Genomic DNA, 27342 nt, shown 5'->3' on the forward strand with positions numbered 1-27342 from the left:
CGTCAGCCGGCGCGAGCCTTATGAACTCTATCCAATTTCTAGATTTATACTCGGTAGAACGGTGCATAGATTTTTGATGTGTTGTATTCATGCGTTTTAGGATGGTTGCTTAATGCTCATGTAGTGCGGCCATGATCTATCAAATTTAACTATTACAACTTACTTGGAATTAAGGATTTGCCATCGGAATGCCTCCCGTGGATAGAGATTGCTTTTCTGCACATTCATCATGTCTTCTCGAAGTCGTCATGCCTTCCCCAGAATCAAGATCCGCACTCTCCTCTTACCCGCACCACGGACGCCTTCCTCCTTCACTGAGCTGACGTTCACGCGGACTCTCTCGAACAGTTCGACCTGTAACGATCGCTCTGGATGACCCTTCTCCCACACCCGCACAGTGTACTCTTCCGGATCAAACTCGCTGTCTCGTCGCAGTGCAAGCTCTTTCCTGTTCTCACTGTCGTGAATATCCGGCCGCATCGTCTCCCCCGGCAGCATGAAGTCCTCGAGCCGGACGACACCCTCGATGCCGAAACGCGGCACAAAGATGACGACTCCGTTTTCGAACACCCGCATCACATACCCCTCCTCATCGACGCCGAGATTCTTATCGCCACCTTTCCCCTTCGCTACCATCTCGCCGCGCGCCTTCAACGCCTGACCAACATAGTACTCAATGCTGGCTCGCCCCGCAAACTGAGCATTGCGGTGCCGATAGTTGATGTTCTTGCATACATCCTCCAGCTGACTGCGTCGGCTGAGACCGTCAGCAGTAGAATATCCGATGGCGGCGGCGAGCTGCCGGTGAACCACCAGATCGGCATATCGCCGGATGGGCGACGTGAAATGTGTGTAAATGGGCGAGGCGAGACCGTAGTGGCGGAAGTCGGGTTCGGCATGGGCACCTGCACAGAAATACTCGGCCGAAGTCATGCATCGAGTCGCCAGAATACGGATCAAGGTGTTGAAAAAGGGATTCTTGGGGTCGACGCAGCGATCGAGGGAATCAGCAAGAGCCTTTGAGCTTGACACATCCAGAGTCAGACCCCGTTTCTTCTGCAGTTGTGTAGCAAGCTCTTCAAAGTTCTGCGGCGGAGGTGAGGCGTGTCTTCGCAACAAGGCCGTCTGAGGGAAGGTCTCGTAGATCTTCGATGCGACCGTGATGTTCGCAAGCAGCATGAACTCTTCAACCAAGCTGTTTGTCGCCAGGTGTGCCTTGGTCTTGACGTCCGTTAGAGGGTCGTTCAGTTCCGACTCGGTTTCGATCCGGATTTCGGGTGACGCGAGGTTCAGGGCGCCCGCATCCATCCGCTTCTGGCGCAGGATCTTGGAGAGATGCAGCAGCGTGCGCATGCTCTGGGTCAACTCATCCGTCTTGGACACATCGTCAATTCGCATCTGCGCTTGCTCGTAGCTGAACGCTTCGCGCGAGCGAATCACTGATTTCGTGAATTCGACCGAGACAATCTCGGCATTGGGCGTAAGTTCCCAGATCGTGGAAAACGCGTAGCGTTCCACATACGGCTTAAGGGAGCAAAGATCGGTACCAAGGAGCATAGGAAGCATGTCAATTCGCTTGTCAACGAGATAGACAGTAGTACCACGCATACTAGCTTCGGTGTCCATGGCAGTGTTTGGTTTGACAAAGTGCGACACATCGGCGATATGGACACCAACTTCAAAATTGCCGTTTGGCAATGGCCGAGCATGTAACGCATCGTCGATGTCTTGACAGCCAGGAGGGTCGATACTGCAGATAAGCAGATCTCGTAAATCGCGACGTCCCTTCCACCCGGGGTCGTCCTTGCTAGCAGGTACCCTCCAGTCATGACCTTCAGGTGGCAGGCAGTCCAGAACCGCCTTGGGGAACGGCTTGTACTGGACATCGTATTCGAGAAGCAAGGCTTCAGTTTCTGCTTCCTTCGTCTCCAATTCTCCCAGTGACCGAACAAAATGGCCTGTGGGATACCGGGAATCGCGATCCCAACTATCTATCGTCACAAGAATTCTCTGGCCCAGCAGCTCAGCTGCTTGCCTCGTCCTGATTCGAATCTTAGGAATCCGCTTGTCCATTGGCAGCACAAAGACCGTTTGCTGTCGTCGTCCGGACTTCGCCAGCGAAGAGGTAGAAGAAGGATCGACATGCCCGACATATTGGCGCCAGTTTCGTTTGACGATGCCAACGACCCGCGCAGTCGGCTGTGGCCTTCCTTCGGCGTTTTTTCCATGTGCTTTTCTGACTTCCTCCTGCAACGCTTTTCGTTCTCTCTCCGTGACTACAGCTTCATTCTCTTCGCTCTCAGGGTTTTCATTTCTGGTCACCGCCTCTTCGTCGACGATCTTTGAAGAAGGGGTCTTCCATTGATCTTTCGGTAAGACCTCGACGACTACCACGTCCCCCGAAATAGCCCTGTTGCTGTTATCACGGCCAAGAATTAACAGGGGCTTGTCAAACGCGGCCACACTGACAGATCCTTCCAAGTAATTGTAGGGCGAGATGTTGAAAACGCCTTGATGTAGCGTGCCCGCTCGTAACCCTGTCATTATCTTTGACATGGAATAGTACTCGGGGTAGAACAGCTCTTCTCGTGGGCCTCTTGCTTCCCGAGACTCATTGATCATGTCTAGGAGTGCATCTGAGTCTTCCAACCCAGCGACATAGTCCGACAACGACAAAGCCGTAACATTTTCCTCCTTGGCCTTGCGCAAGTTCTCCTTGTCGTCAGTAATGACGACAATTGCCGGAATGGACTTCTCCTTCTTTCCCTTCTTCGCTGACTGGCGAAGATGCTCCTCATACCATTTGGCGACGGTACGAACGGCTCTGTCATTCCGATCGTTGATAGTCTCGTCTGGTCCTCGACGTACGTGGGTTTCCAACCGGAACTCATTGAAGAAGAGGTAGAAGCGCTTTTCGTCTGTTTTTATCAGGGCGAGAAGGCGGTTGTAGAGTGGGAGGGATTGATTCTTGAGCTCCTCGAGAACAGTTTGCAGGATGATCACGTCGTAGAATGCCCCCGTGTGCTCAAAGAGGTCCATGCCATTCAATAATGCATTCGTATCAGGGACAATATAATGGCCTTTGGGGAAAGCTTGGGTTCCGGCAGGGCGATCGGAAAGGACAAAGGGCGCAACTGTTTTGATTATGTGTTAGCTTGGGCATTCGATTGTTTGCGACCGACGGGGGTCTCGTACTGTTGCCATTCGCGTCCGCGGGCGCATATGACGGACATATTGTGCAGAGTTTCGAGGAGCAAGGAATGTCTTGTCTCAGGTAGAGCTCCCGAACAATTTTTTGAACCTTTCCGCTCTTCGTAGATCTCACAAAAACTTTGCTGGAGACATTTGCGGCCTGAGGGTTCGAAGAGAAGTCTCGTCTCAGACTTTTCATTTTGGGTTAAAATTCGAAGCCCTTGGGGGGCGGGGGCCGAGCGAATAATGTGACTGCTCTCGCAGGAGTTTAAAGAAAAGAATTTCCTGCGTATTTCAGCAGTGCTTGGCCCAGCAAAGTTGCAACGGAGGATATGACGTGAGCTATGAAAATATCAAACGTTCGCGGGATGGAGTTGATTGCGGAGGAAGCCTCGCGGACCAATCAGGAAACTATGCCGACATCTCGTCGACTTTATCGGTTATCACGACAGACAGGAGCTCTGCACGAATAACACAGCACTATTGATACCCATGTTTTGAATTTGTTTTCTATCGTGATAGGATATAGAATTATTGTAGTTTGACGGCTTAAGGACAGTCAAAATGGCAATAGCTGTATGCACCTCTTCATGATTTCATTTCCTGCTGCGAACCCCGCTCACTTCTATCATAGGCTGTGGGACAGCTATGCTCGACAGCGAGCATGGCGGCTAATCTCGCCCAATGCCAGATTCTGGTTAAGAAGGCTGTAGCTGCTGGTGCCAAGGTATGAGGGATCCGTCAAATTTTCATCTTAGTTCTTTCCCGAAAGACATAGCTTAGATGTTCCTTGAGAAGAGAATCTAACACCCAGCCAGGCACTCTTCCTTCCTGAAGCTTCAGATTATATCGCCTCATCGAGCGCAGAGACAGTGTCATTGGTTCGCTCTGTACGAGATAGTGAATTTGTCTTGGGTCTTCAGAAAGAGGCCAGACAAGCAAAGCTGCCCATCAACGTTGGGATCCATGAGCCCGCCCAAGGTGGTAGTAAGGTGAAGAACACCTTAATATGGATTGACGAACAAGGCGAGATCGTGCAACGATATCAGAAGATCCATCTATTTGATGTGGAAATCAAAGATGGCCCAGTCCTAAAAGAGAGCGCGTACGTTGTGACTTTACATGACTGCCTTGAAATGTCGCTGATGTCGTCGACTTAGGAGCGTGGACAAGGGGATGGAAATCCTTCCACCCTTTGACACTGCTATTGGGCGCGTTGGTCTCTCTATATGTTTTGACGTGAGTGATCCTAGGATGAACATAATCCTGACTGCTTGAAGATAAGAGAACAGATTGCTTATACGACACATCTGTATTTTCCAGTTGCGATTCCCCGAGATTAGCCTCGCGCTCAGACGTCAAAACGCGCAGATCATCACATACCCATCTGCATTCACTGTTCCGACAGGAAAAGCACACTGGGAGGCTCTCCTCCGTGCACGAGCGATCGAGACTCAATCATATGTAATTGCTGCCGCGCAAGCTGGGCCTCACAACGAGAAAAGGATCAGCTATGGCCACTCCATGATTGTCAATCCCTGGGGAGAAGTGGTCGCAAAGCTGGGGGGCGAGTATAAAGAGCCTGAGATCGCGACTGCAGAGATTGACCTCAACCTTGTGGCCAAGATCCGATCAGAAATGCCTCTGCTGAGAAGGACAGACGTCTACCCCGAGGTGTGAAACTCGGGATAACGTAATAGTTCACTTCATGACACCGTTTTTATGCAAAATTCCACATAGTTCACTTCTCTGTGTATCAAGAAAATCTTCGGATGAAGATAGTCTCAAACTTTTGAAAGGCATTCGAACTCTATACACTGCCACCGAGCACGAACACAGATATTCTCCGTCCCATTCCATAACTCAGCTTTGAAATAAAAAGCAGCAGTCCATTGAATGCTAGGGTAGTCCGCATTATAGAAACAGAAAGAAAAAGGAACGCATGTTAGGAAAGGGAAAAAACGGTCTAACGTGAACCTGCCCATCAGCTTTCTTTCATATGACTGCGCCAAACCAGATCAGAACCTCCCGCCCCTGATCTCTATATACAACGCAGCTGGATATGTCATCGAAGAAACTCAACGCAAATCACTGCTTCTGGATTTTATCGGGGTCTTCCAGTATGCCCTCCGCTTCCAATCTCCGGCGTGCCTCTTCCAAGGCCCAGGTTTGTATCCTATATTCCCGAGATGTATTAGCAACAAGCTCCGTAAATTTTGGAATAAAAAGGTTTCTTGAGGAAAAACGAGTGCGACATCTGTCATGGCTTCGGGCAAAAAGCCGATTCGGGGAATGACTGCACGTACGATGTGTCGGGCTTGAAAACGTATGCAACACCAGCGGCCACCAAACTTCCGATGAATCCAATGTAAAAGATGTTCTCCCAGCCCTCCTTTACATATTTCTGACCCGGCTTGACGCCAAAGAGCCAGCCACCTGGGGGGTCGTAGTGGTTCCCATGATCCGCGGCATGCAGGCTGCTTCGTGTTGAGAAAGCACGGGAGGTGTGTGGCTTGCGCAAGAGGCAGCGAGATCGAAGTGAGAGAGGCAGAGGTCGAGCAGGCATCGCGAGATCTGCAAGCTGCGTCGAAGATAAGTCAAGAGAGGCAATCGGAGGTCAAGTGCGGTGAGCCCTTGGGGCTTTTCGGATGCGGGGCGAAAATTTGTTGTGACGAGAGGGCGATGGCGATGTGGTGGTTTGCTCAACAGAGCGACACCGGGCTCAATTGATTAACTTGAGAGCCGACTTGGCTAGCTGGCAGGTGGTTCGCTTCTGTGGACGCTCTTGGATGACTGGTTTGTCGTTGAGAGGAGCAGACGGGGTGATGGAGCTAACCAGGAGTCGTCCGGATCCCGGGTGGGCCGAGTTGGGTAAGTCTCCTGCGGAAAAGCCAAGCACTATTATTGCATCAGATCCCAGCACGCCACAATCAACCGTTGTATCACATCGCATTGCCTTTCACCGCGGAGAATCGCGTTATTCTTTCCAACGTCTACGCCTATCTTTGCAGAGAAGTGTTTGGACGACCACTCATCCCCATCCCCGCGACCCCAAAAAAGAGGTCCGCTATGAGCCTTCCTTCTGCAATTATTTCTCAAGGACAGTGTGAAGGGAGACGAGTGTATTGAAATGTCCCTTCACGCTGGCCATTCAAGACGAGGTCTTCATTTTCAAATCCACTAAATGGCTATCTGCAGTACCAGAAGCGCGCAAACAGTAGAGATATCGCAAGATTGCACCCCTACGCAGTCAAATGTTGACCTGGCCTGTAGGGTATCTTTATCTCCAATGCAATGATTAAAGGCCACATGTGGTACAGTCAACCTTGACATTCATCCTGGCAAGAAATTTGCTGCCTTAAAAGCCAGGCATCAGTTACTACTAGTGTAGAAATATTATATTGCCTGAGGCACCAGCACGCCATGACGCGTGGAAACGCGTCAAACCGCGGTTGCCATAGTCTACATCGATCATCCCTCACTTCATTGAGGCCGCCTTGCCTCTCCATGGACTGTTATTGAGAGGCTCTTCAGCTATGGATTTCCTTATCTAACAGTTTCTGTGACACAGGTAAAAACTCAACACTCCACTGCCTATTGACTCTCGGAACTGCCATTGTTGACTGTGCCTTCCTCAATGCTCTTAAGAGCGACGCTCGAATACAGAGCCACTAGACGTTTTCACCATGACCGCAAACGACAATCCTTATATTACTTCCAGTACACGGTCAAAACTCAACAATTTTCGATACGTCCCGACTGAAGAGGAACCAGCGCACCCCGAAAAGTCGCCTTCAAAAGCGACCTCTGGAGCCGCGGCCAATGGGGACAAAGAGAACCAAATCTCATGGATGAATAGAGTCGCGGAACCGACGAACTCTCCATCTAAATCTCAACCATCGACGCAAGCTAAGGAAGCGAAGCCCGTCAAAGAATGTCCCAAGACTCCAGCGAACAGAATCCCGTTAGCAGACTTAATCAGCAACACCGAGGATGCTTTCAAGCTCGCGCCGGGAAAGGAATTGACGCCAGATGATTACGTCTCCTGGCAACATGTGCCCCGAAGTTCAGATCCGCCCAGTGTGACCCCTGCCACCAGGGGCAAGAAGCGCCGTCACAGTTCTTCGCCCACCAGCTCCCCGCTCAGGAAGGGCCTCGAAGGTGGGACTAAAGAGCTTCTCTTGAAGACACCGCAGAACGATATGGCTACCGATTTGTGGAACAATTATGTCGGCAAAAGTAAGATCGAAGGCAACGTCGAACTCCCCCCTCAATTCGCCAACCTCTCGTCCTCGCCCCAGACTCCCCTGTCGGCCAAGACAGGCAGGGATTCATCCGGCTTGAGAAGATCAGTCAGCTGCAATGTGGACTGGCCTGCCTCTAAAACCAAAAGAAGGAGAATTGAAGGCCGTGAAGACATGCGCAGTATTTTTTCCCGCTCGAAGAGCAACGTGCTCGACTCAGGCAACTCGAAATCATCGAAACTCAGCTTTCTGTTGGATAAAATCCAAGAGAGTCTTGCGAAGTCTACAAGGGCCAAAACCGGCGCACCGAGTGTGTCTCCACCGCAGGATCGGGGGGATGTATCAGGAAATAGATCACCGTCTTCAGGAGAAGGAAAACGGAAATCACAAGCTGCTGGACAGCCCATTCACGAAGCTACGGAAGAAGCTGAAAAAAGCCATTGTCAAACTGATGCTGCGAGTGAAGCTAAGGCTCAGGAGTCATCGTCTGAATTTGGCGATGATGACCTGGATGAGGACCTCCTTGCACTGGTCGAATCTTCAACAGATCCCTTCATTGATTCAACGAAAAATCAAAAGATGATGTCAGAAACCTCTTTCAATAAAACTGGTTTTGATCCAGAACAGTCACCAAGTCCGGCCGAACACGGAAACAGGCAACGAGTTTCAGCTTCGAATGCAGATGCACAAAAGGACGATGATGAATTTGATGACGATGACGAGTTTCCAGAAAATATGGAGGAGTTACTTGCACAATATGATGAGAAGACACCAGTTAAACGGGGCAATTCCCCCCGACAGGTTGGGCAGGAATCTGTGAATTCAACTGTCCATATTGGGGCAGCTCATTCTAGCGTAGCAAGTGGACGGCAAGTTCAAGGGTCCAAGAAGTCAGAAGACATATCATCAGGCGATGAGTTTGACGATGAGGACTTTGATTTGGCGGCCATTGAAGATTCTATGCTTCAATCTCGCGCAGATGCTTGCAATCAAGTTGGTTACCCTTAGCCTACTGTCCTTTCTTTATAGATACTTACTATGAACTCTCTGTGTAGAAGCATAAAGCGCAACAAGCTATCAAACGGTACCTTATAGTCAATATCGCAGAAAGTACATATGTTACCTCGAAAGGGCGCACCCAACCAGATCAGGTCAGTAAAAGCTGTTTATGATAATCCTTTTCGCCACCATCCATGGCTCACACAAAATTTCAGGTACTCTCGGTTGAGGATGAGAAGACTGGAGACAAGAAAGTCATTATCTTACGAGAATCTTGGTTTGATAGTCCTTGCACGAAGAATTCGTACATCCACCTCATTGGCGATTTCGATAGTCGAGGCCAGTGCATTGTGGACAATTCCAACAACATGATCATTCTCCATCCGGATCACCTTATATCAGCCACCGTCGTTGCTGATGCAATCGGCTGCCAACGGAGAGCTGTTCTTCAAGATCGCATCAAGGCTACGGCTGACATCAGCAAAGCACAGGTCTTTGGACACATCCTTCATGAGGTGTTCCAGGAAGCTATGAAAGCTAACCGATGGGAGCTTGACTGGCTGAGGACCATGGTCGAAGAAGTCCTAGTCAGATATGTTGAGAGCCTATACGCAATCCATATCAGCATGATCGATGCCGTGGAATATGTGATGAGCAAGATTCCTGAGTTGAAAGCTTGGGCCGACATGTTCCTAAGGGCAAAGCCAAGCGTGAGCAATACGTTCCAATTCTTACTCCAAGAGGTCCTTGCTGACTGAGACACAGGCTGAGTCTCTTGTCGAGGATCGCCATGGCTCAAAGGCGAGCCTGAGCATCAACAAACTCCTGGAAGTTGAGGAGCACATTTGGTCGCCAATGTATGGACTAAAGGGGAACGTCGACGCGACTGTCCAAGTTGTCTACGATGACGGGGAAGACGAGAGGACTCTCACCGTTCCATTAGAGGTCAAAACGGGCAAAAAGGATACGAGCCACAGCCACAGGGCGCAAACAGCGCTTTATACCTTATTGCTTTCTGATCGCTATGGTAAGTTCACACACATCATATGCTTCATTGGCCAGAGACTCAAAGTCACATTGCAGACATCGATGTCACTTTCGGACTCCTTTACTATCTTGAGATGAGAAAGACTTTCCGTGTACGAGGTGTTCGGCATGAGCTCCTCCAAATGATTCAAGAGCGAAATCGTCTGGCCTGCTATGTCCGTGAGAAGGTGGAGCTTCCTCCCATGCTGAAACGGCCGCATATGTGCAATCAATGCTACTCGAAAACAGCTTGTTTTGTGTACCACAAGTTGATGGATGATGGTGATGGTGAAAGCAGTGGTATGGGCGACAAGTTTGACGAAGCTGTCGGCCATCTGAATGTCAAACACCGTGACTTTTTCAGAAAATGGGACGATCTTTTAACCAAAGAAGAGAAAGATATGATGAAGTTTCGACGTGAGCTTTGGACCATGCTAAGCAGCGAACGTGAGTCCCTAGGCCGTTGCTTTGGCAATGTCATAATCGAGCCGGGGTCCGCATACGAAGACAAGAATGGTCCGAAGATCAACCGCTATCAATACACGTTCATCAAACAAAAAGCAGCCCCCGATTTTTCCTTTACAGAATCTCAGATCACCACTGGTGAGCCAATCGTGATCTCCGATGAAAAGGGCCATTTCGCTTTGGCCAATGGTTATGTTTTACACATCAGCCCGAAACGGATAACGGTTGCTGTTGATCGGAGGTTGCATAATGCTCGAATCAAGGGCCCCGGCTTTGATCCTGAAAGAAATCAAACATTCAATGGTATTATGGAAATCTGCGACGAGGAAAAGTCCGACCCAATTAAAATGGAAGGAGATGAGGAGCAGATTCTCTATCGACTCGACAAGGACGAATTCAGCAATGGAATGGCCACTGTTCGCAACAACCTGATCTGTATGATGGAGAAGGACCTCTTTCAGGCTCAACAGCTCAGGAGGCTCATTATCGAGGGGCAAGAACCTTCGTTCAAACCAGTCTCCTCGTCATGCATGATGTCCAGCTCGGCTCAAGCGAGCCTCAATGTCGATCAAAAGCAGGCCATCGAGAAAGTGATGAGTGCAAGAGACTATGCCCTTGTTCTTGGAATGCCCGGCACAGGGAAAACGACCACAATCGCTCATATCATCCGTGCTCTAGTATCCCAGGGAAAGAGTGTTCTCCTGACGTCTTACACCCATACCGCAGTTGACAACATCCTTCTGAAGATTCGAGATGACAACATCCGCATTCTGCGACTTGGAGCTCCTGCTAAGGTGCATCCAGAGGTTCAGCAGTTCGCTGATCTAGCCGCAATCCCGAAGAAGACGATTGAGGAACTTCAAGAATCGTACGAGCAGTCAAGGGTGGTTGCGACAACGTGTCTGGGGGTCAACCATCCCATCTTCAATGAACGTGTTTTTGACTACTGCATAGTCGATGAAGCTTCCCAGATCACGCTCCCGGTCTGTTTGGGTCCCATTCGCATGGCAAAGACATTCATCCTCGTTGGCGACCACTACCAGCTGCCACCGTTGGTGCAGAGCAAGGAAGCCCAAAAAGGTGGCCTCGATGTTAGCCTTTTCAAGCTTCTCTCTGATGCTCACCCATCATCGGTGGTCAACTTGGAGCATCAGTACCGCATGTGCGAGGAGATCATGTTGTTATCGAACACTCTGATCTACTCTGGACGTCTCAAATGCGGAACTCCTGAAGTCGCCTCGCGCTCCCTCGAGATTCCAAACCTGAATAGCGGCCTCAAGCGTCACCATGCGACTTCTCTGGCCCAATTCTCATCTCAGCGATCCATGTGCCTAGGTCCTAATCACGGCCGATGCTGGCTCAGAGACCTGCTCGATCCGTCCGCAAAGACGCGACTCGTCAACACCGATACCCTCTCCGGACAGGGTCCCGAGTGTGTGGTCGGTTCTCGTATCGTGAACAACACCGAAGCAACTATCTGCACCCAGCTCGTCCACGTGCTTGTCTCATCCGGCATCTCACCACGCGACATCGGCGTCATCACCTTCTACCGCAGCCAGCTGTCGTTGCTGAAACAGACTCTCCGCTGCTATGCACCCTTACTAGAGATGCACACCGCAGACAAGTTCCAGGGCCGGGACAAGGAAGTTGTCATCCTGAGCTGTGTGCGCAGCAACCCGGACAAAAACGTAGGCGAGCTGCTCCGCGACTGGCGCCGCGTCAACGTCGCCTTCACCCGAGCGCGGACGAAACTGCTCGTCATCGGCAGCAGAACCACCCTCCGCGACGGCAACGAACTGCTCCACAAATACGTCTATCTGATGGAGTCACATGGCTGGGTCTACAACCTGCCCAAGAACGCAATCGAAGACCACATCTTCGAGGACAGTGAAGACCTGAGCCAAAGAATCAGCGGGATCGTATCTCCTACTCAATCTCCTTCTAAATCTCAGAAAAAGAGCGCCAACTCCACCACAACCCCTGACCAGAAGAAGAGACGCAACCCTCTCAGTCCCATAAAAGGCAACAATGTCAATAAAACAATGAAAAGAAAGCCCGAAAAGATTGGTGCAAAGGCACTGCCGGGTGACAAGATCCTCAGCAAGAGACCTATCCTGCAGGACGTGGTCAATGATATTATTGGGTAGCCTAACCACTTGCGTTTGCGTTTTTGTATACGGGTGTTGCTGTGCATTTTCCTTTTGATTTGTTTTTTTATCATGATGTAATGTAATGACATCTACAAGCGCATGCTTCTTTCTCTTCCTTTGTTTTTTTTTTCCCTTACTGTTGTTTTTGCGTCGCATTCATCGGTTAGGTAGTTCGAAGAGAAGAAAAACGAGCTGGATATGGATATGGATATGGATACGGGATCAAGTCTAATCGAGTCTGTCTGGTCTGGGATAAGTGGTATTTCTTTTTTGTTTTCTTTTTCTTGTTTCGTTTTTGCATATCAGGGTTCTGTCCGTTCTAGGTTGTGTTGCGCTGCGCGATAGGAAATAGAAATGATCGGGTTTCATTAAGTACCACTGTACTGTACAAGGCACAATTCATACAACGGACGCAGTGGAGCGATCTACGATGCTACCCGATAATCTACTAGTTATAGCTTGGAATGAAATTGAATTGAATGTTGGCTGCAATTGCTTCCTTTCGGAAGAATGTATAGATTGGATGCGAGGTCTTATCTATATATAGTAATATACAGACCCATGGGTCAACACTGGTTATACCGTCATATGCATCCGGCCTCCAGTGTATGTATGTATAAATGTACATAAGATAACGGACATTTCCTCATCCCCAATTGACGAGGGAGAGTACTTGGACCTGCCATTCGGCTCGGCTCTTGCGAGATGTGAGGGAAACTTCCACCGATGGTTGGTTAGACACGGATGTTATGGTGTTACCGTGTTGGCAGCTCCCATCACATCAGTGGTAAAAACCTCACATCAGGTCCCTGTCCGCTTCTTGTAAGTGATCTGTCTCCCTATTCCAGCTCGTCTCTCTGGAATAGGGAGACGACGCCGTGACGTTGGGCACGATCCGTCTTCGACAATTGATTTCTCCGGACGGGCCCTTTTCAAGTGACTTCCATACGAGGCCGCCTGTTCCTGGGCGCGTTCAAGTAGTGCCGCCTCCCGAGTCTGTCGACCATCCATCTTCCATGGTTGTTCGGATTGGCGACAAAGTTGCTGGGCACGGTGTTCTCAGCGAAGGTGAATTGCCGTGCTGGTTGTGCTGGTTGTGAGGGCTGCGGCGTGAAGGGGCGGGCACCAGGAGTTCTGGCCGGAGACGGGTAAGCAGGAGCCGCTTGTATTTGGCCCTGCAATGAGAACGTCTCCCCCCCTGCCGGTCTGGAGGGGATAAAGTGAGTCCCCGATGCCATTGATGCTAGGGCAGAGAGGGAGACGTTCTTGTAGATGATGTTTGTGTCCAGGGGCACAAGAGGCACATACATGCTCTGGCCATGAAATTGCGGAAGCAGAGGCTGAAACGTCTGCCCGTAGGGGTTTTCAGAAGCCGTCGTTGTCGGCGGCAGAGGGGTGATCGCGGTTTGAGGATCCGCGAAAGAGGAGCCCCGTGGAGTCTCGATCTGTGCGGGCGTCTGAGGGGGCATCTGAGGGGGCATCTGCGTTGGGCCTGCCCCTGCAAGTTGCGAATAGGAGATCTCTGCAGGGACGATCTGCCTTCTCCTCACCCGGATGCGCTTGCGAGGAGGTTCCTCGACGGTGTCGTCGTTCGTCGCTGGTGTCGGGTCGACGTTGGACTCCACGGGGCCTTCTTGAGTCGGAAGGGAAACATCCGACTCACAAGGTGGGAAAACCAAGAATCTGGTCCATTCCAGATCTAAGAGGGGAAGAGAAATCAGTATCTCGTCTGATGCCAAGTGAGGCAGCATGAAAGAGAAAAGAATATAAATATAGCAAGCTTGCAAAGATGCAGGATATAACAAGACGAAAGACACAAAATAGGGTCTGTTATATATGACAGACACAGCGTGTGGTCAAGTAAATCGAGTGCGAGAACTACCAGGAAATATATAGTTGACCAGAAAAGCCATGCCACCTTGGTGATAACAAGCTCACGGGCAGGTAAGTGAATGCAATAAGGGGTGAATCAAAGCAGGGACGCCTGGAGGTGAATAGCGAAACCATCCAACATCACTGGGAAAAGGAACATGGGAAGAAACGTATTGGAATGCCCATGTGAACCGACGGAAACCACAAGGCTTACCTTGGTCGTCAAGTTCGTTGTTTTCTTCCAACGAGTGGGAGGAGCTAACGCCCTCACCCTCACCGTTGGAAGCAGAATTCGAGTCGGAGGCGCTCTCAGACCCAACCAGGAGCAGCTGCGGATTGACTATCGCAGGCTCGATGGTTCCTTCGGTCTCGCCCCAACTCATGCTTCCGCTGGACGAAGCATATTCGGTATTAGGGCTGGTGGATGAAAGAGCCTCACCAGCAGATGTAGGTGTAACCTCGAGCGATCTGCTCGAGGTATCGAGGCTCATACAATCCGGAATCTCGACTCTGGGGAGGCCCAGGTCAAGGTCGTAGGGAAAATCGGGGTTGAAAGGAGGAAAATCGATGACGCCGTAATCCATGTTGATTACAATATTCGTCAAGATGATGAAGAACGAGTGTCTTTGAGCGAAATTGGTAAAACGATGGTCTTGAGAGTAGTCACGAAGATCACCGTAGTAAACTGCGGTGACCAGTGATTTGTAAGAAGGATAGAAAAAGGAAGGAAAGAGCAGAATCTGGGGGGCTTCAAATACCTGCGAGTTTAGCAAAGCTGCCTAGAGGGAAGTGAAGGGTCACCCTCCATAGAAAAGGCGAGATGGTGGTGTGGGGAGGGTGGGAGAGAGATACCTTGGCACTCTATACACATAGCGACGCGCCTACATACTCCCAACAGATGAAATGTCGGTGATTGCTACCCTCACCAACGCCTGCAGGCTCTTCAGGAGCTACAGGATCCCGCCCCGGGTTCTCCTGGTTGGAAGATCCAGATGCCGGTAGATACAGAATTGTATATCCATCCTTGCTTTCCACTGCGTCTCTGCCCAGAGCAGAACAAGAGAGGGCAAACCAGGCATGTGAGTGGGATTCGCGGAGAATACGTTCTCGTCTGAACCATGGACGACAATTAGCGTCAGCCTAGCTGGATCCCCGCAATTATACAGTATAATGGGCTATTTTCCGGGGTAAGGGGGAAGGGGTCGGTGGGAGAAGCAGAGCTCGATTGTCAGGAGGGTGTTCTCGACTCACAAAATGCTGATGAAGAGGTGCGTGATCCACTGGGGCGGTATGAGACCGTGCCATTTGAGACTGACGGTAGCGGAGGACTTGGCGAGGTCTTGCTGTGGTACGGCATAGCGGCTCAGGTAGGGGTCGATATCATCATTCGCGGAGATTCTGGGGGAATCGAGGGAGACCAGGGCGAGCCATTCCGAAATGTCATTGCAATAGTTCCGGATATCTTCTTCTGTCGCAAGAGCTGTAATCTGTTCTGCGGAGAATGGCGGAACGAGGATATGCTGGTGGACAGTTTGAACGGCAGTGCAATCGATAATCTGAGGATGATGCTGTTTGAGGACCGTCGCTACAGTCCGGATTTAGTGACGGTCGAAATGGTGTGCGGGCAAAGAAAATGGATCAGGGGTTGTACCTTGGTCCAAGGAGGCGGAATCTGATGCCAGATCGTAGAATAACCACGAAACAGAGTGGTTCAGGACGTTTTTGAACGCCCACACGATCCGCTCGAAGCCCTTCTTGCCATGGAGCATCGAAGGTAACCGCAGATTGATCTCCACAACTGAGAATGAGTTGTGTTAATCAACGATGAAAGGCCAACAGCCTGAAAGAGAGCACGAACCAAATCGCTCCTTTGCATGCTTTCGTCCCCCGCTGCGGATCGGTTTCCCCGTGAGGCCCGTCCGTTCATACTTTTCCTTGCCCAGTTCCAGTCTCAGGATGCCTAAACCGTATCCGTATTAGGAAGGCGCGAACTTAGTGAGAAGGAAAGAGCAAGCAAAGTGGATTGAATGGCATAAACATACCGTCGCGGAGTGAAAAGACATCATCTACTCCGGCACGGCCCTCGGACAACATAAGCACATCTCCTATTCGAGAAGATTAACATGGATTCCAAGACCATGAGGCCTGAGGGAGGGGGGAAGAAAGGAGCAAAAGAGGCAAAGAAAATAAAAATAAAAATAAAGAATGAGTTAGATACCCGTCTTGATATACGTGTTGAAAAACTCTCCCTCCAGCAACGAAGAAAGTGGCATAAAAACTCGGGCATATTGCAGCTTTTTGATCCTCGAGCGGATCGAGTCCCACGCGACGCGATGGATCTCCTCCGGCAGAATCAATTCAGTCTTTCAGAGCTGGAGTTAGAGAGAACATTCTGAAAGCCATTAAACCAATGCATTGCGCATTGGAGGGAAAGATACAGGAGCAACTGCGTACAGTGTGCACGAATGGATGGTTTAAAATGGCCGAAAAAGGCGACTTCTTCTGGGGCGGTTGCTTGGGATCGACAAAGGCTGGCAACTGCCCGATGGTCGTGTAGCATTTTTCGTGTTGCGACGCGTCGTCTGAGAAGTCGAACATGGTCGCGCGACGTTCCTATGTGTTCTCGAATTTTGAAGAGGGGGAAGTGGGCTCCTAAATAGGCCAATATGTATGACTTCAGCCTCGACAAAATCTGATTCCGATAAGCTGAAAGATCGCGGTAAGAATAAACTCACTCCGAAGCTCGGGTTTGTGGAGACCGAGCCGCCCAGTCGAGAATTCCAGCGCTGTGGATGGTCCTGTCATCGATAAAAATAACCCGAGGCGACTGATAAGTGATAAGAGAGCATCATGAAAGCTGGCACCTGCAGAGGCACACCGCAATCCCAACTTAGAATTTATAGGCACTTTATATCTCTACATTCAGTGCTCAACCTGGATCATTAAAATTATTCTCCCAAACTCGCTGTCCCATGACAACTAGAACTGTCAGATATCCTGGTTGCATTCCAATATCTATGTGCGATTTCTAGGGACTAGCTGATGAGTACATATTCATACTTTTCCACAACAGGGCCTTATAAGCTGGACAGAATAGGAAACCTATTTACGGGCTAGAAATTTCTGCAACATTTTCCTCTGAAAGGAACCTTCAAAGGAGAAAACAAAAAAGGAAAAAGGGAAAAAGGAAAAAAAATCAACAGGGGATCCACTTAGAAAATGCAGTCAGTAATCACCTTGCTCGACTAGATAAATCAGCACCTATGCATGCCTCTGGATATATCCATTCATTTTACTTCAATTAACTTTTTGTTCGTGCTGCTTATGTCATGATTGATACAGACTGTACAGGCAGGCATCCTTGGATACAAGAACATGAGAATTCACGGTTGTTAGTGGATAGCAATGTGACGTATCTATGGTTCAGGCTCCAACTCTGCTGCTACAACATCTTTCGTTTCCTTGGATTAGAAGGATATCTCACACCATCCTCAGGGAAATCCTGTAGCCTGGGTATGACTCACACAAAAAAAAAAGAGAGAGAGGGAATCATCACCGAGATGGGAGAAGCCATCTCATAAAAGCAAAAATCAGTAGAACAGATTGACAGAAAGCGTGAGTACCGCCAAAACGCGGAGGCATACCGCCTGCCTATGTTGCCCCAGCTTCCCCTAACTGACTAGAGCGCATATCAATGACAATAACTCCCTCCTTGTCATAGAACTCGGGCTGGGTGGTGCAGTGGTTAGGTCTGCACCCACGACCTAGGCCAGACCTAAACAGTCTGGCCTGGTCAGAGGCAGCCCGAGTTGGAATCCCTCTGGTTCCAAGAAAAAGAACCCATCTTCACCTAACAGGATAGTCCGGGGTGCTCCGGGAGGGAGGGCACCCCGTCTCAGATGGTTTTTTTTTCTCCTTCACACCTCTCGTGATGTTGTTGCCTTTTCCTTCTTGCAGTATACCAAGATAACCATCCGATATGAAGTCCATAAAGTTCATCCGCTTTAGAAATAATCATGCCTAACTCAGCACATGCTCAGATGAAGACAGTGGGGATTTGATGACGTACTGCTTCAGAGAAATATGGATTTGCAGCCATTACTTGGTGCCACAAACATTGATAGTAAAAGGTAGGAGGTAACAATCTTTCGTCACAACATATCTGCTTCTATTATGGTTTTAGCTATTTAGTACATACCTAGGCCATGGCCCAGAAGATTGCAAATCAGGCAAGGCGTCTGTCTGCCTTGGATCGAAGATTCTGATAGCTTCTTATCAGGTCGAGGATTAGTGAAAAAGCTCCTTCTGGCTCTTACTCTTGCTTTTGTTTTCTTTCCTCCTACAACCCCCCTCCTGCCGCGCCTACAATCTTCAATCCGCCCGGGCTGCCTCCCGGTCCATCGGCTGTCGTCGAATAAGCCAACCAGTACCGTGATGGGTGCCACGCTACCGCAGGGATGCCTGCATTGGCTCCAGCGCCCGTGGGAACGGTATAGACACTGTCACCCGTCTCCGCGTGGAAAATCTCCAGACCGTTGCCGCCGCAGCCAGGCTCGTCGCAGGCGCCACAGAGGAATCGTCCGTCGAAACTCCAGCTGACACCGCGCACGGCGCCGCCGTTACTGCTGGACACTGTCCGACGGCAGACCCAGTCGATTGTGTCCCAGAGGGAAATCAAGGCGTCGCTGCCACCCACAGCCAGGTAACGGCCGTTAGGCGAGAGCTCCAGCGAAAGGCATGCAGAGGTGTGTGCGTGCAGGGTATGGCGCAAGGTAAAGGACGGATAGGAGAAGATCTTGACGGTACCCTCGCCGGTGGTGACAAGCAAGTCCAGGTCTGGGGCGGAGGGAGTGGGAACATGATACGAAAAAGTGGTAGCATTCGTCTGAACGGGTTGTGGATGTGGCTCGAGCACCTTATAGTTGGTGCTAGTAGGGGTTTCATTTGTGGCTGTCGTGGTAGAGGTTCCGTTCAGCATGACCGTCGGCGTAGACGGACTTTCGATGGAAATTGGGATCAAGTTGTCATCCTAAATTGGATGATATGGACGTGTCAGTTTGTGAAAATTGCCATCTGAGTGTAAAGACCACCTTACCTTCCTGCCCACAAGAACAACCTTCCCGTCTGCAGACCAAGCCAGCGTGAAGGCCTCTCCTCCAACATCAAGTCGACTAACACATGTCTTCGACCGGACATCCCAGAAACGAACCGTACCGTCGCTGGAGCAGCTCGCGAGCTCCGAATCGCGAACAGGGTTAAAGACCACTTTCTCGATGCCTGCTGAATGGCCGCGAAGCTCGGTGGAGTATCTCGCATTTGCGCGCTCTGGGTTCCATATGCGGAGCGTGCGGTCTGCAGACCCGGTTGCGATGAGTTGGCCCGTAGGATTCCAGGCAAGAGTACGGATACTAAGAGAAAAGAATCAAAAGTCAGCTAAGAGCCCCTTTTTCTCTAAAATTTCATCCCAGCAAAGGACAATTCCTTTCAAGGCAAGGCGACGTACGTATGGGATCCCGGCCCCCGCGCCGCGGGATCGTGATAACTCTGTGTCTTCAGCGAGCCAAACACGTATGCAAACCGGTCTTTGTGGAGGAGTCGACGCTGAGAAGGCGCAGACGCCATCGTAGAGGGATTGTCACTAGCAGCTCCTGCTTCTGATTGCTGCTGCTGTAGCGATTGCGGCAGCGATGGGAAAATTCCGCCTTCATTCCCCGGTCTTGGGCCGTCTTCGGCACAGTCGAGAGAGGATTCTCGGACTCACGCTGGCCCGCTATCTCAGCGCTGTCAAAATCATGTGGAGGAGCGCAATTGACGTCGGTGATAGGCGCGAGACTCTCGAGACGGCCAAGATTTGCATCATGATGGAGGTACGGCTGCATTGTCGTTTCTGCCTGAGGCACCAACACTAATTATTTCCGTCCTATCAACAGGTGTATCCTCCAGACCTATCAATAATCTGCCAAGTTCTTTTCAACGAAGCCTCCATGGGTCGAGGTTTCTTTCAAGATTTTCAGTCGTTCACAATCGTTTGATCAGATGTTAATTTTAATTTCACAAATTGTATTATTATACATTGCATGTAACGTGAATTCTTTTTGCTCTTCAAATTCACTATTACAGCAACCAGGCATGGTAATAAGCACTACGTATGTACTGCGTGCAAAGTCAAGTATTGATCAGTGATATACTTTTGTTTCTCCCCTTTGAAGAGAATGGAGAGACCCACATATACTTCGTATAACTAAATATACTATAAATACATTCAATGCATTAAACCACCATGAAAGCTGTTTGATACCAAACCAAACCAAATCCCTGAAGCTGGGTATCTATACTGATATTCATTGGTATATGCGCATTGAATGGATGTTGACCTTTCCCTGCCCTGCCACACAAACACAATGCGCCAATCACATACTCCAAAGCCTTTGCAATACTCAAGACCTCCATCCATGGCCAGAAAATAAACAAAACCGCGGCGCCTTATCCAAGCACCATTGCTCCTGTGTAGATGGGAAGCCAAAAAAAAAATCATAGTCATAAACAAGGCCAGCCAGATCATAAATCATTACCTCATCTAGGCAATGATTAAAAGCTGTAAGGGAAAAAAAAAGAAAAAGAAAAAAAAGGTGAGAAGAGATATAAACGGTGGTGTCATAGGTGCCTTTCACAATGCATATACGGCATAACTGTGCACTGACTTTGGAATGCCAGAGACGATTTGCCTTTGGAGCGCTGTAAGCCTGCACAGCTGAGGAGCTGCCATGAGAGGAATCAAAGCTTGTGGTTGCATCGTGTAATGCAACAAATTTCGTTATCCCCTCTTCTGCCTGTTTCCTGTTGGTGATAGCGACCCCACCGCCGAGCATCGAGAAGAGGGCCATATTTTATGCGGCATATGTCTTGCCTGGAACAGCCCTACGAACCAGAGGACGTACGGTTACCAAGCTATTCATGCCAACCATCCCATCCCATTCCCTGGAGCATCAGCTCAAACTGCTCACTATCCAGGGGACCCAAACCAGCCTCTTGGCTGATTGGGCCATTTGCATTCTGCGAAGACTCTTGCGGAACAGGAGGGTCCCATCCTGCAGGCATAGCAAATGGATTTTCTATTCCAGCAGGATCCCGAGAAGTTTCCGTCACAGCATCAAAATATTGAGCAAAGGAAGAAATGTCGGCAGTCTCGGCAGGAAAGCTGTCAGGAGCCTGCGAAAACAGGTTTATGTTTGGATTGATAACTGGTTTAGAGGAATGTTGGTGGGAGTCACCCGTGACCCCCGTGTTATTGGGTTGCGGCTGCGTGTGTGGGACCGGCCTATCTAGACTTGAGGGTGTGAATGAAGTATTCGATGATGAATTCATCGTCGCTGGTGAGGCCTTGTCTGACCCTGAAGCTTGGTGATCGCTAGCGCTGACGTCAGGCGAAATATCCATGTCTAGGTTCGGCCATAATCCGCATCCGTCAGCCCGAGGACTTGGATTGCCAGATGACGAATTAAGACCTTGTTGACGACAGCCTACGCTGCTGTGACCGATATTCGAACTCGAGTGCTGGCTTCCCGGTTGTTTCTGCCGGCTGGGAAGAGATCCGAAGGTCTGAGAACCTCCCGGGCTGTAGGGGGATCCTGTGATGTTGAGAGAATTCCCGTCGTTTAGCGGACTCCCAACCACAACACCACCAGATTGTGACTGGCGTACGGTTAGTAGAGGTGAACAGTCGACATTATCGTGCAGGATGTTGAACTAAGAGTGCGCCGTCAGAAAGTTGAATTCATGCCTATTTCCAGATGATTCACTTACTGCTCGTTTATTCCGCCCTGCGTTGAGACCCTTGGCGAAATCTGCCATAAAATCTGTGCCGGTAAGATCAACGTCCAATTGAATAAGGAACGATTCAGTCAGCGTGCTATAGGACTTAAGGGCGTTCAGAGCACTAAGAAGGAACTGAAGGGACGATCGGACAGTCTGGTCGTCGGGGCGAGACTTGAGATACTGTACAAAGACCCGAGCGGCAACGTAAAGACAGAAGGCGCTAAAAGGATTCATCTACAAGCTGTTAGTCGGTTGAAGAGTGAATTCCCCTGCCATTTTTCTGAGACGGCCAGAAACCTACCCGAGACAGATCCGTATGGCTGACCATTTTCATTATACTGGCGATCTGGTCGGCTGCAATGATGCACCTCCTCTTGCTTTCTGCGGCGATCTGGTTTTGTATTCTATGTTTTTCCGCCTTAAATATAGCTGCCTGATGTAAGCAGATCGTTGACGTATGGATGCACATGTTGCAGAAGACCGTGTTAGGATCCTCGATTCCGTTTGGCAATCGAAGACGACTTGGCAATGACAGAGAAATGTTGAGAAGGATATTATCGTAAGCTCGATGGCGTTTCCAGAACTCGCCATTGAGATCGTGATCTTTATCTTGGGGATCGGGACGATGCAAGTGCATAAGGTTTCGTCCGAAGAGGCATGCCATCACAACCACGCCAGCCAAAGGTGACAACGATGAGATTCCATCACCGGTCATAACTTCAGACAGTGTCATAGTCTGCTGGGGCTTGCTAGATATGAATGCTTCCTCGCTGCAAGGTAAATTTGTCATGATCTGCCACAACCCAAGTCAGTAACGAAAAAAAAATATTTTTTGAGATGAGCATTGACGTACATCTCTCTCGTCGAAAATCATCGGCCAGCCGGTCCCAATGCTGGCATAGCGATCCTCACAAAAAGCCATCCAGAACGTACGTCTTCTTTCCTCCCTTTCAGTCCAGTCTCGAGGCGGTGGGATAGACTGTTTTACATCGAGACCCACGCCATCCAGGCGGTTTAGATTCATCATTGAAGCAAGTCTCCCCGCTCTTCCGGTGCTTATCCATGCTCGGGGAAAGAACATCTGCTTGAACTCATACAACGCAATAAGTAGCCAGCACTGACAGTGTGCCACGCTGACTATGTTCTCCCCATGGCCCTTCATCTCATCCATCTCGGCATATTTGCGCGCGCGTGCATAGAAATGTTCCTGCAAAAAAGAATACTTGGGAGTGATAGAGGCTGCCAAACACCACATGATATAGCGTAGGCAAACCGGGGGACGCATGTTGGGGGCTAAGTCCATAGCAGCGAAATATCGTGGGCGATGGATCATTGGAATCGAGGGATGAATCGCTTTGAAATAAATGTCGTTCCTTTAATTCGGTCATCAGTTAGTAACTGGAACCCAGCGGACCACGATTCTCTCAACGACGTACAGTTCATCCATAACATCTCGAGCGGGCAGTGGTTCCTCTAACCCGAGACTGATCATCTCCCAAGAGAAGTCCCCGTCCAGCCCCAGATCCGTAGCAGGAAGCCCTGCTTGGTTTTGTTGCGTCTGTCCGAAGTTTGCGGTAAGTGGTGTAGTGTGGTTATTGAGATTGTTTGGAAGTGATGAGAGATCTGGGATTCCTTGAGTTCGATCAGCGGGTATAGGAGTCGTGTAAGGATTGATCCGTTCTTGTTGTTGTGGTTGTCGCGTGGTTGAATTTCGCAATGCTTCTGGCTCCTGGCTTCTCAAGAGGGTCTCCACCTGGGCTGAATCGAGGAGAAGGATCAACAATTAATTCTGCTCCAGAAAATATTGGCATGATACATATGAATCGCAATAAGAGACGCCCGCAACTAGAGACATACCTAACCTAGCCTCAAGTTGCTTCACATATCCCCGCTTCGGTCCGCTCTTCTTGCGTACCTCGTCATATGCACAATTGTGCCCCAGTCGAGAGCAAGTACCACAACTTGGTCGCTTTCCGTCGCATCTCAGCTTTCTCTTCCTGCAGACAACACAGGCAATGCGCTTGGGTCGAGGGATATAGTTGCTGTCATCTTCGTTCTGGGAGGTACTGCCACCTGCAGGACCGGCTTGGGACTGCGATGCGTTCTGTGCGGGAGGTTGCCGAGACAAGTCATTGAAGTACTCATCTTCTGGACCCGCCATTGTCTGCGAAAACAGGCCTACCGTTTGGCAGGGTGAGGGGAAGAAGGTAATGCGCTGTCGAAATCAGATGATGTTGCGCGCCAGTTAACCGTAAAGTCGTATCAAAGAGCGATTCGCGGGGAACCCAAGCTCTGAGCAGGACACGATGTGTTTGACTTGATCACCAAGGTCCACCCCTTCAGAAGGACTGGGAAATCCGATCACGTTGACTTGAGGCCTGTAATCTGTTCACTGATCAAGACACGAAATCGCTGCGTCGCCGTCGGTCGTAAATGGATGCTGCCTAAGGCGACCTCGTTGAAGGTTCCTGCTGACCAAGTCTGCAGCCGGAAAGATCGCGTAACTATACGACATTCACAACGATCAGAAGGTAGATACTCTCGTTGCATCCAGATCAATGATCCTAATCATGGCCAGCAATAATGAGCAGTTCTTTGCATGTCAAGCGGGCATGGACAAATTACATGCTTAGTCAGTGTCCACCGCGTTCGGCTGTCTCCATCTAGGTTATCGCTGACCACTCATAGCCCCGGATGGTTCACCGTCCCCAGTTATCTAGAGGCTTACCAAATCCTCCCCCATTATCAGTATGATTCACGAGATTAGTCTAGGGGAAAAGGTCTTGAGAATATGCAAAACAAAACGTTGTCAAAGCGCGAGAATAGAAGCAATAATAATAGGCACCTGAACTGGGTTGCCAACAGAGCTCAAGTCTATTTCTAGGTTGTCATCGAAGTTCTAGATAACACAAACTCTCCGTCGTTCTGGGGTGGTTGACTAGTTATACAACATATTATGAAACTGGCATAGATGCAAAGCATGAACTGGAAGCTCCCGAAGAATCCTGGTGCACGTTACGAGAACAGATACAAGGAGAAAACAAATCGACTCGGAGCCATACCGGTATTCGATGGCAGACGAAATGTGGTGCATGAAAACCGACAGTCAACGCTCTCGTTGACGCGGAACAGGAGTGGTGAAAATGAGTCAAGGGCATTGAGGAGCACGCAAGGAACTATAGGATGGATGAGCACAGGATACCAAACTCTTCTTCAACAAAGCCGTCATGACAGGGGATTGGAAAACACGTGAGAAATCTGAAGCAGCAATAACCACTTCAGCTGTAACCTCTGCGACGTTTGCCTTGGTTTCGTTCCCGCGGTACAACCACGGCCTTGTTGATCTTCCACTTCGGGCGAGTCTTGAAACCAGATTTGGCCTACGAGAATTGTCTTTTGTAAGCAAAGATGAAGCCATGGATGGAGAGTCCGGAAAAGGACTCTGTGTTATTAGAGGGATGTGTATACATACCGGCATACCCCAAGGGCTTTTGGGATGGACATTTCCCTTGGATTTACCTCGTCCACCACCATGGGGATGGTCGCAGGCGTTCATGGCCACACCACGGACCGTTGGCCGAATATTAAGCCAACGGGCGCGCCCGGCCTTTCCGAGCTGTCTGTATTGATGATTGGGGTTGCTGGCGACTCCAATCGTTGCGCAGCAGTCCTTGTGGATCAGTCTGATCTCACCGCTTTGGAGTCGAATGGTGACATGCTCCGCGGCACGCTGCATCTTTTGCCTCTCACGCTGGGACAGAGGTTTGTTCTCCTCCCCCGTCGTCTCAGCACCGTTCCCAGCCTGCTCCTGCTTCCGCTCTTCGGCCTTCTGCTGTTCGGTGCCCTTGGCAATGACAGTTGCATATGTCCCCGCACTTCGGCAAAGCTGACCACCCTTTCCTGGGTGTAGACCAACGTTAAATATCAGCGTTCCCACCGGGATCATATGTAGGGGCAGACAGTTTCCTCTCCACGCCGTCCGCGCCGCCAGAACACCGGGGTCAACGACTCCACCCATGCTCTTCCACAGATCTTCGGGAATGCCAGACATATAGCTCTGAACGACGTCACCGGCTCTCATGCCATCCGCAGCCAGGATGTAGCTGAGTCTGCCCGTTTCTTGACTTCTCACCAAGGCAATGTGCGCCGACCGACCTGGATCATGCTCGATTCGTTCCACCACGTGAGGGCCCGGGGCCCGTCGGGCAAAGTCGACGATTCTAATCCTTCGCTTGTGACCACCACCGCGGTGTCGAACAGTGATATGACCGGTGTTGTTGCGGCCACCTTTCGCCTGACCTCGTTTGGGGAACGTCAGCTTATGTACTGGGCGGCCCTTCCAGAGATGGTCATTGATGGGTCTCCGCAGATGTCTGACACCAGGTGTTCGAGGCTTATATTTCCGGACAGCAACTCCGGCATCATCTCGTGTAGGCGGAGGTGCGAAAGCGATGCTAGGGTCGAAGGAGGACGAGGACGACTGCTCAGCGGGAGGTGCTGACGGCACTTCAGCCGGAGGTGCTATCTCCACCTCCTTGGTGACCACCGTCGAATAAGCCCGAGAAGAGAGAGAAGGAAGGCATCGGTATGGGAGCTGCAAGCTCCTCAGAAAGAGCCGAGGTTGCAACATGGCCGGCAGGTTCTGTGCCAGATGTCTAACGCGGCTCAAAAATCCGTCTCGGGAGATGGACGAGAGTGCGACGTTCCCAACAAGCTCACAAAGTCAACAGGAGCGGTGAAGAGCGTATCTACCTCACACCATAGTCCACCAGAGACCGGAGATGCTCCTTTGATAGCTTACCACAGCGTTCCGGCCTCAATTGGCGTGGAGCCGTAGACACACGTAGAGCGAGCTCTCTCCATGCTCGCCCACGAAAAAGTGCTCTCTCCGAGACCCGGTCGCGGATGTGGCTGTGCGAGTCACGTGAATTCATTATGCACCGCCATAGAATGACTAATCAATGCGGCTGGTAGATTCTGTCTGACACGTGACGCATCCCGTGTCGCCAAGACTCGGTGTATGGAGTATTAATTGTCCCTCGCAGCACGAATCATCTTCGTCTGGACACGGGACTCAGCGAGCCTCGCGCCAGGCAAGGAACGCGCGGGTTGCCCGGCAACGGCTCTGTTTTGCTCCCCACAGGCGCGCTCCTGGCTGCACACACGCCCGTCCCTCGCATCACCCGGCCCGCGGTGACGCCCAACGCCCTCAGCTGGTACGCAAAAACCTGCCACACGCCTGTCCCAAAAACCCGGACGCCCTCGCCCGTTCTCTGCAGTTCTCTGCACCACCGCAAGCAATTTGTCGTCTCCATTCTACCACTTTCTTCTTGCCTTCGCGTCGTTTGGCGTTTGCTCTTAATCTCCATTCATCCGGTATTATAACTCCCTCAATTGCTGCCTCTCCTTCATCGCATCCTCTTCCCTCCATTTATTCATTCCTAAGTCATTCCTGCGTCTGTCCCGTGTGTGAGGACTCCGTACTGTTCTGTCACTGTATCCGCTTCGGCAGGCTGCCGTTGGACGCGATCTGCTGGCGGCCTTGTTCGTGGGGCATCGCGGACGCCAGGTTCCACGCT

General features: G+C 50.4%; 8 protein-coding genes across 8 annotated transcripts; 2 read left to right on the plus strand and 6 right to left on the minus strand.

Moving 5' to 3' along the window:
- Positions 1-246: 246 nt before the first annotated feature.
- On the minus strand, positions 247-3391 carry VTN77DRAFT_6694 (uncharacterized protein; the record flags this gene model as incomplete). Its single annotated transcript, XM_069423000.1, has 2 exons — positions 247-3134; positions 3196-3391. 2 exons carry the CDS (start codon positions 3389-3391, stop codon positions 247-249), a joined length of 3084 nt encoding a protein of 1027 aa, XP_069275983.1.
- Positions 3392-3756: 365 nt separating this feature from the next.
- Positions 3757-4872, plus strand: VTN77DRAFT_6695 (uncharacterized protein; the record flags this gene model as incomplete). The annotated part of the gene is made up of 5 exons (XM_069423001.1): positions 3757-3768; positions 3827-3919; positions 4011-4297; positions 4353-4431; positions 4516-4872. 5 exons carry the CDS (start codon positions 3757-3759, stop codon positions 4870-4872), a joined length of 828 nt encoding a protein of 275 aa, XP_069275984.1.
- Positions 4873-5280: 408 nt separating this feature from the next.
- VTN77DRAFT_6696 (uncharacterized protein) lies at positions 5281-5758 on the minus strand (the record flags this gene model as incomplete). The annotated part of the gene is made up of 2 exons (XM_069423002.1): positions 5281-5368; positions 5499-5758. The coding sequence occupies 2 exons, from the start codon at positions 5756-5758 to the stop codon at positions 5281-5283; spliced, it is 348 nt and encodes a 115-aa protein (XP_069275985.1).
- A 1120-nt stretch (positions 5759-6878) lies between these two features.
- VTN77DRAFT_6697 (uncharacterized protein) lies at positions 6879-12073 on the plus strand (the record flags this gene model as incomplete). The annotated part of the gene is made up of 5 exons (XM_069423003.1): positions 6879-8429; positions 8492-8587; positions 8651-9145; positions 9201-9462; positions 9519-12073. The coding sequence occupies 5 exons, from the start codon at positions 6879-6881 to the stop codon at positions 12071-12073; spliced, it is 4959 nt and encodes a 1652-aa protein (XP_069275986.1).
- A 2736-nt stretch (positions 12074-14809) lies between these two features.
- On the minus strand, positions 14810-16042 carry VTN77DRAFT_6698 (uncharacterized protein; the record flags this gene model as incomplete). Its single annotated transcript, XM_069423004.1, has 5 exons — positions 14810-15059; positions 15200-15533; positions 15600-15746; positions 15807-15908; positions 15991-16042. The coding sequence occupies 5 exons, from the start codon at positions 16040-16042 to the stop codon at positions 14810-14812; spliced, it is 885 nt and encodes a 294-aa protein (XP_069275987.1).
- A 2245-nt stretch (positions 16043-18287) lies between these two features.
- On the minus strand, positions 18288-19570 carry VTN77DRAFT_6699 (uncharacterized protein; the record flags this gene model as incomplete). The annotated part of the gene is made up of 3 exons (XM_069423005.1): positions 18288-18977; positions 19044-19356; positions 19452-19570. 3 exons carry the CDS (start codon positions 19568-19570, stop codon positions 18288-18290), a joined length of 1122 nt encoding a protein of 373 aa, XP_069275988.1.
- A 1326-nt stretch (positions 19571-20896) lies between these two features.
- Positions 20897-23924, minus strand: VTN77DRAFT_6700 (uncharacterized protein; the record flags this gene model as incomplete). The annotated part of the gene is made up of 6 exons (XM_069423008.1): positions 20897-21694; positions 21752-21997; positions 22065-22556; positions 22617-23136; positions 23200-23521; positions 23621-23924. The coding sequence occupies 6 exons, from the start codon at positions 23922-23924 to the stop codon at positions 20897-20899; spliced, it is 2682 nt and encodes an 893-aa protein (XP_069275989.1).
- Positions 23925-25041: 1117 nt separating this feature from the next.
- On the minus strand, positions 25042-26393 carry VTN77DRAFT_6701 (mitochondrial 54S ribosomal protein uL2m; the record flags this gene model as incomplete). The annotated part of the gene is made up of 2 exons (XM_069423009.1): positions 25042-25143; positions 25236-26393. 2 exons carry the CDS (start codon positions 26391-26393, stop codon positions 25042-25044), a joined length of 1260 nt encoding a protein of 419 aa, XP_069275990.1.
- Between the last annotated feature and the right edge of the window lie 949 nt (positions 26394-27342).

The sequence above is a fragment of the Rasamsonia byssochlamydoides genome (assembly GCF_041956645.1).
Source record: "Rasamsonia byssochlamydoides strain NRRL 3658 unplaced genomic scaffold VTN77scaffold_51, whole genome shotgun sequence".
Classification (NCBI taxonomy): Eukaryota; Fungi; Ascomycota; class Eurotiomycetes; order Eurotiales; family Trichocomaceae; genus Rasamsonia; species Rasamsonia byssochlamydoides.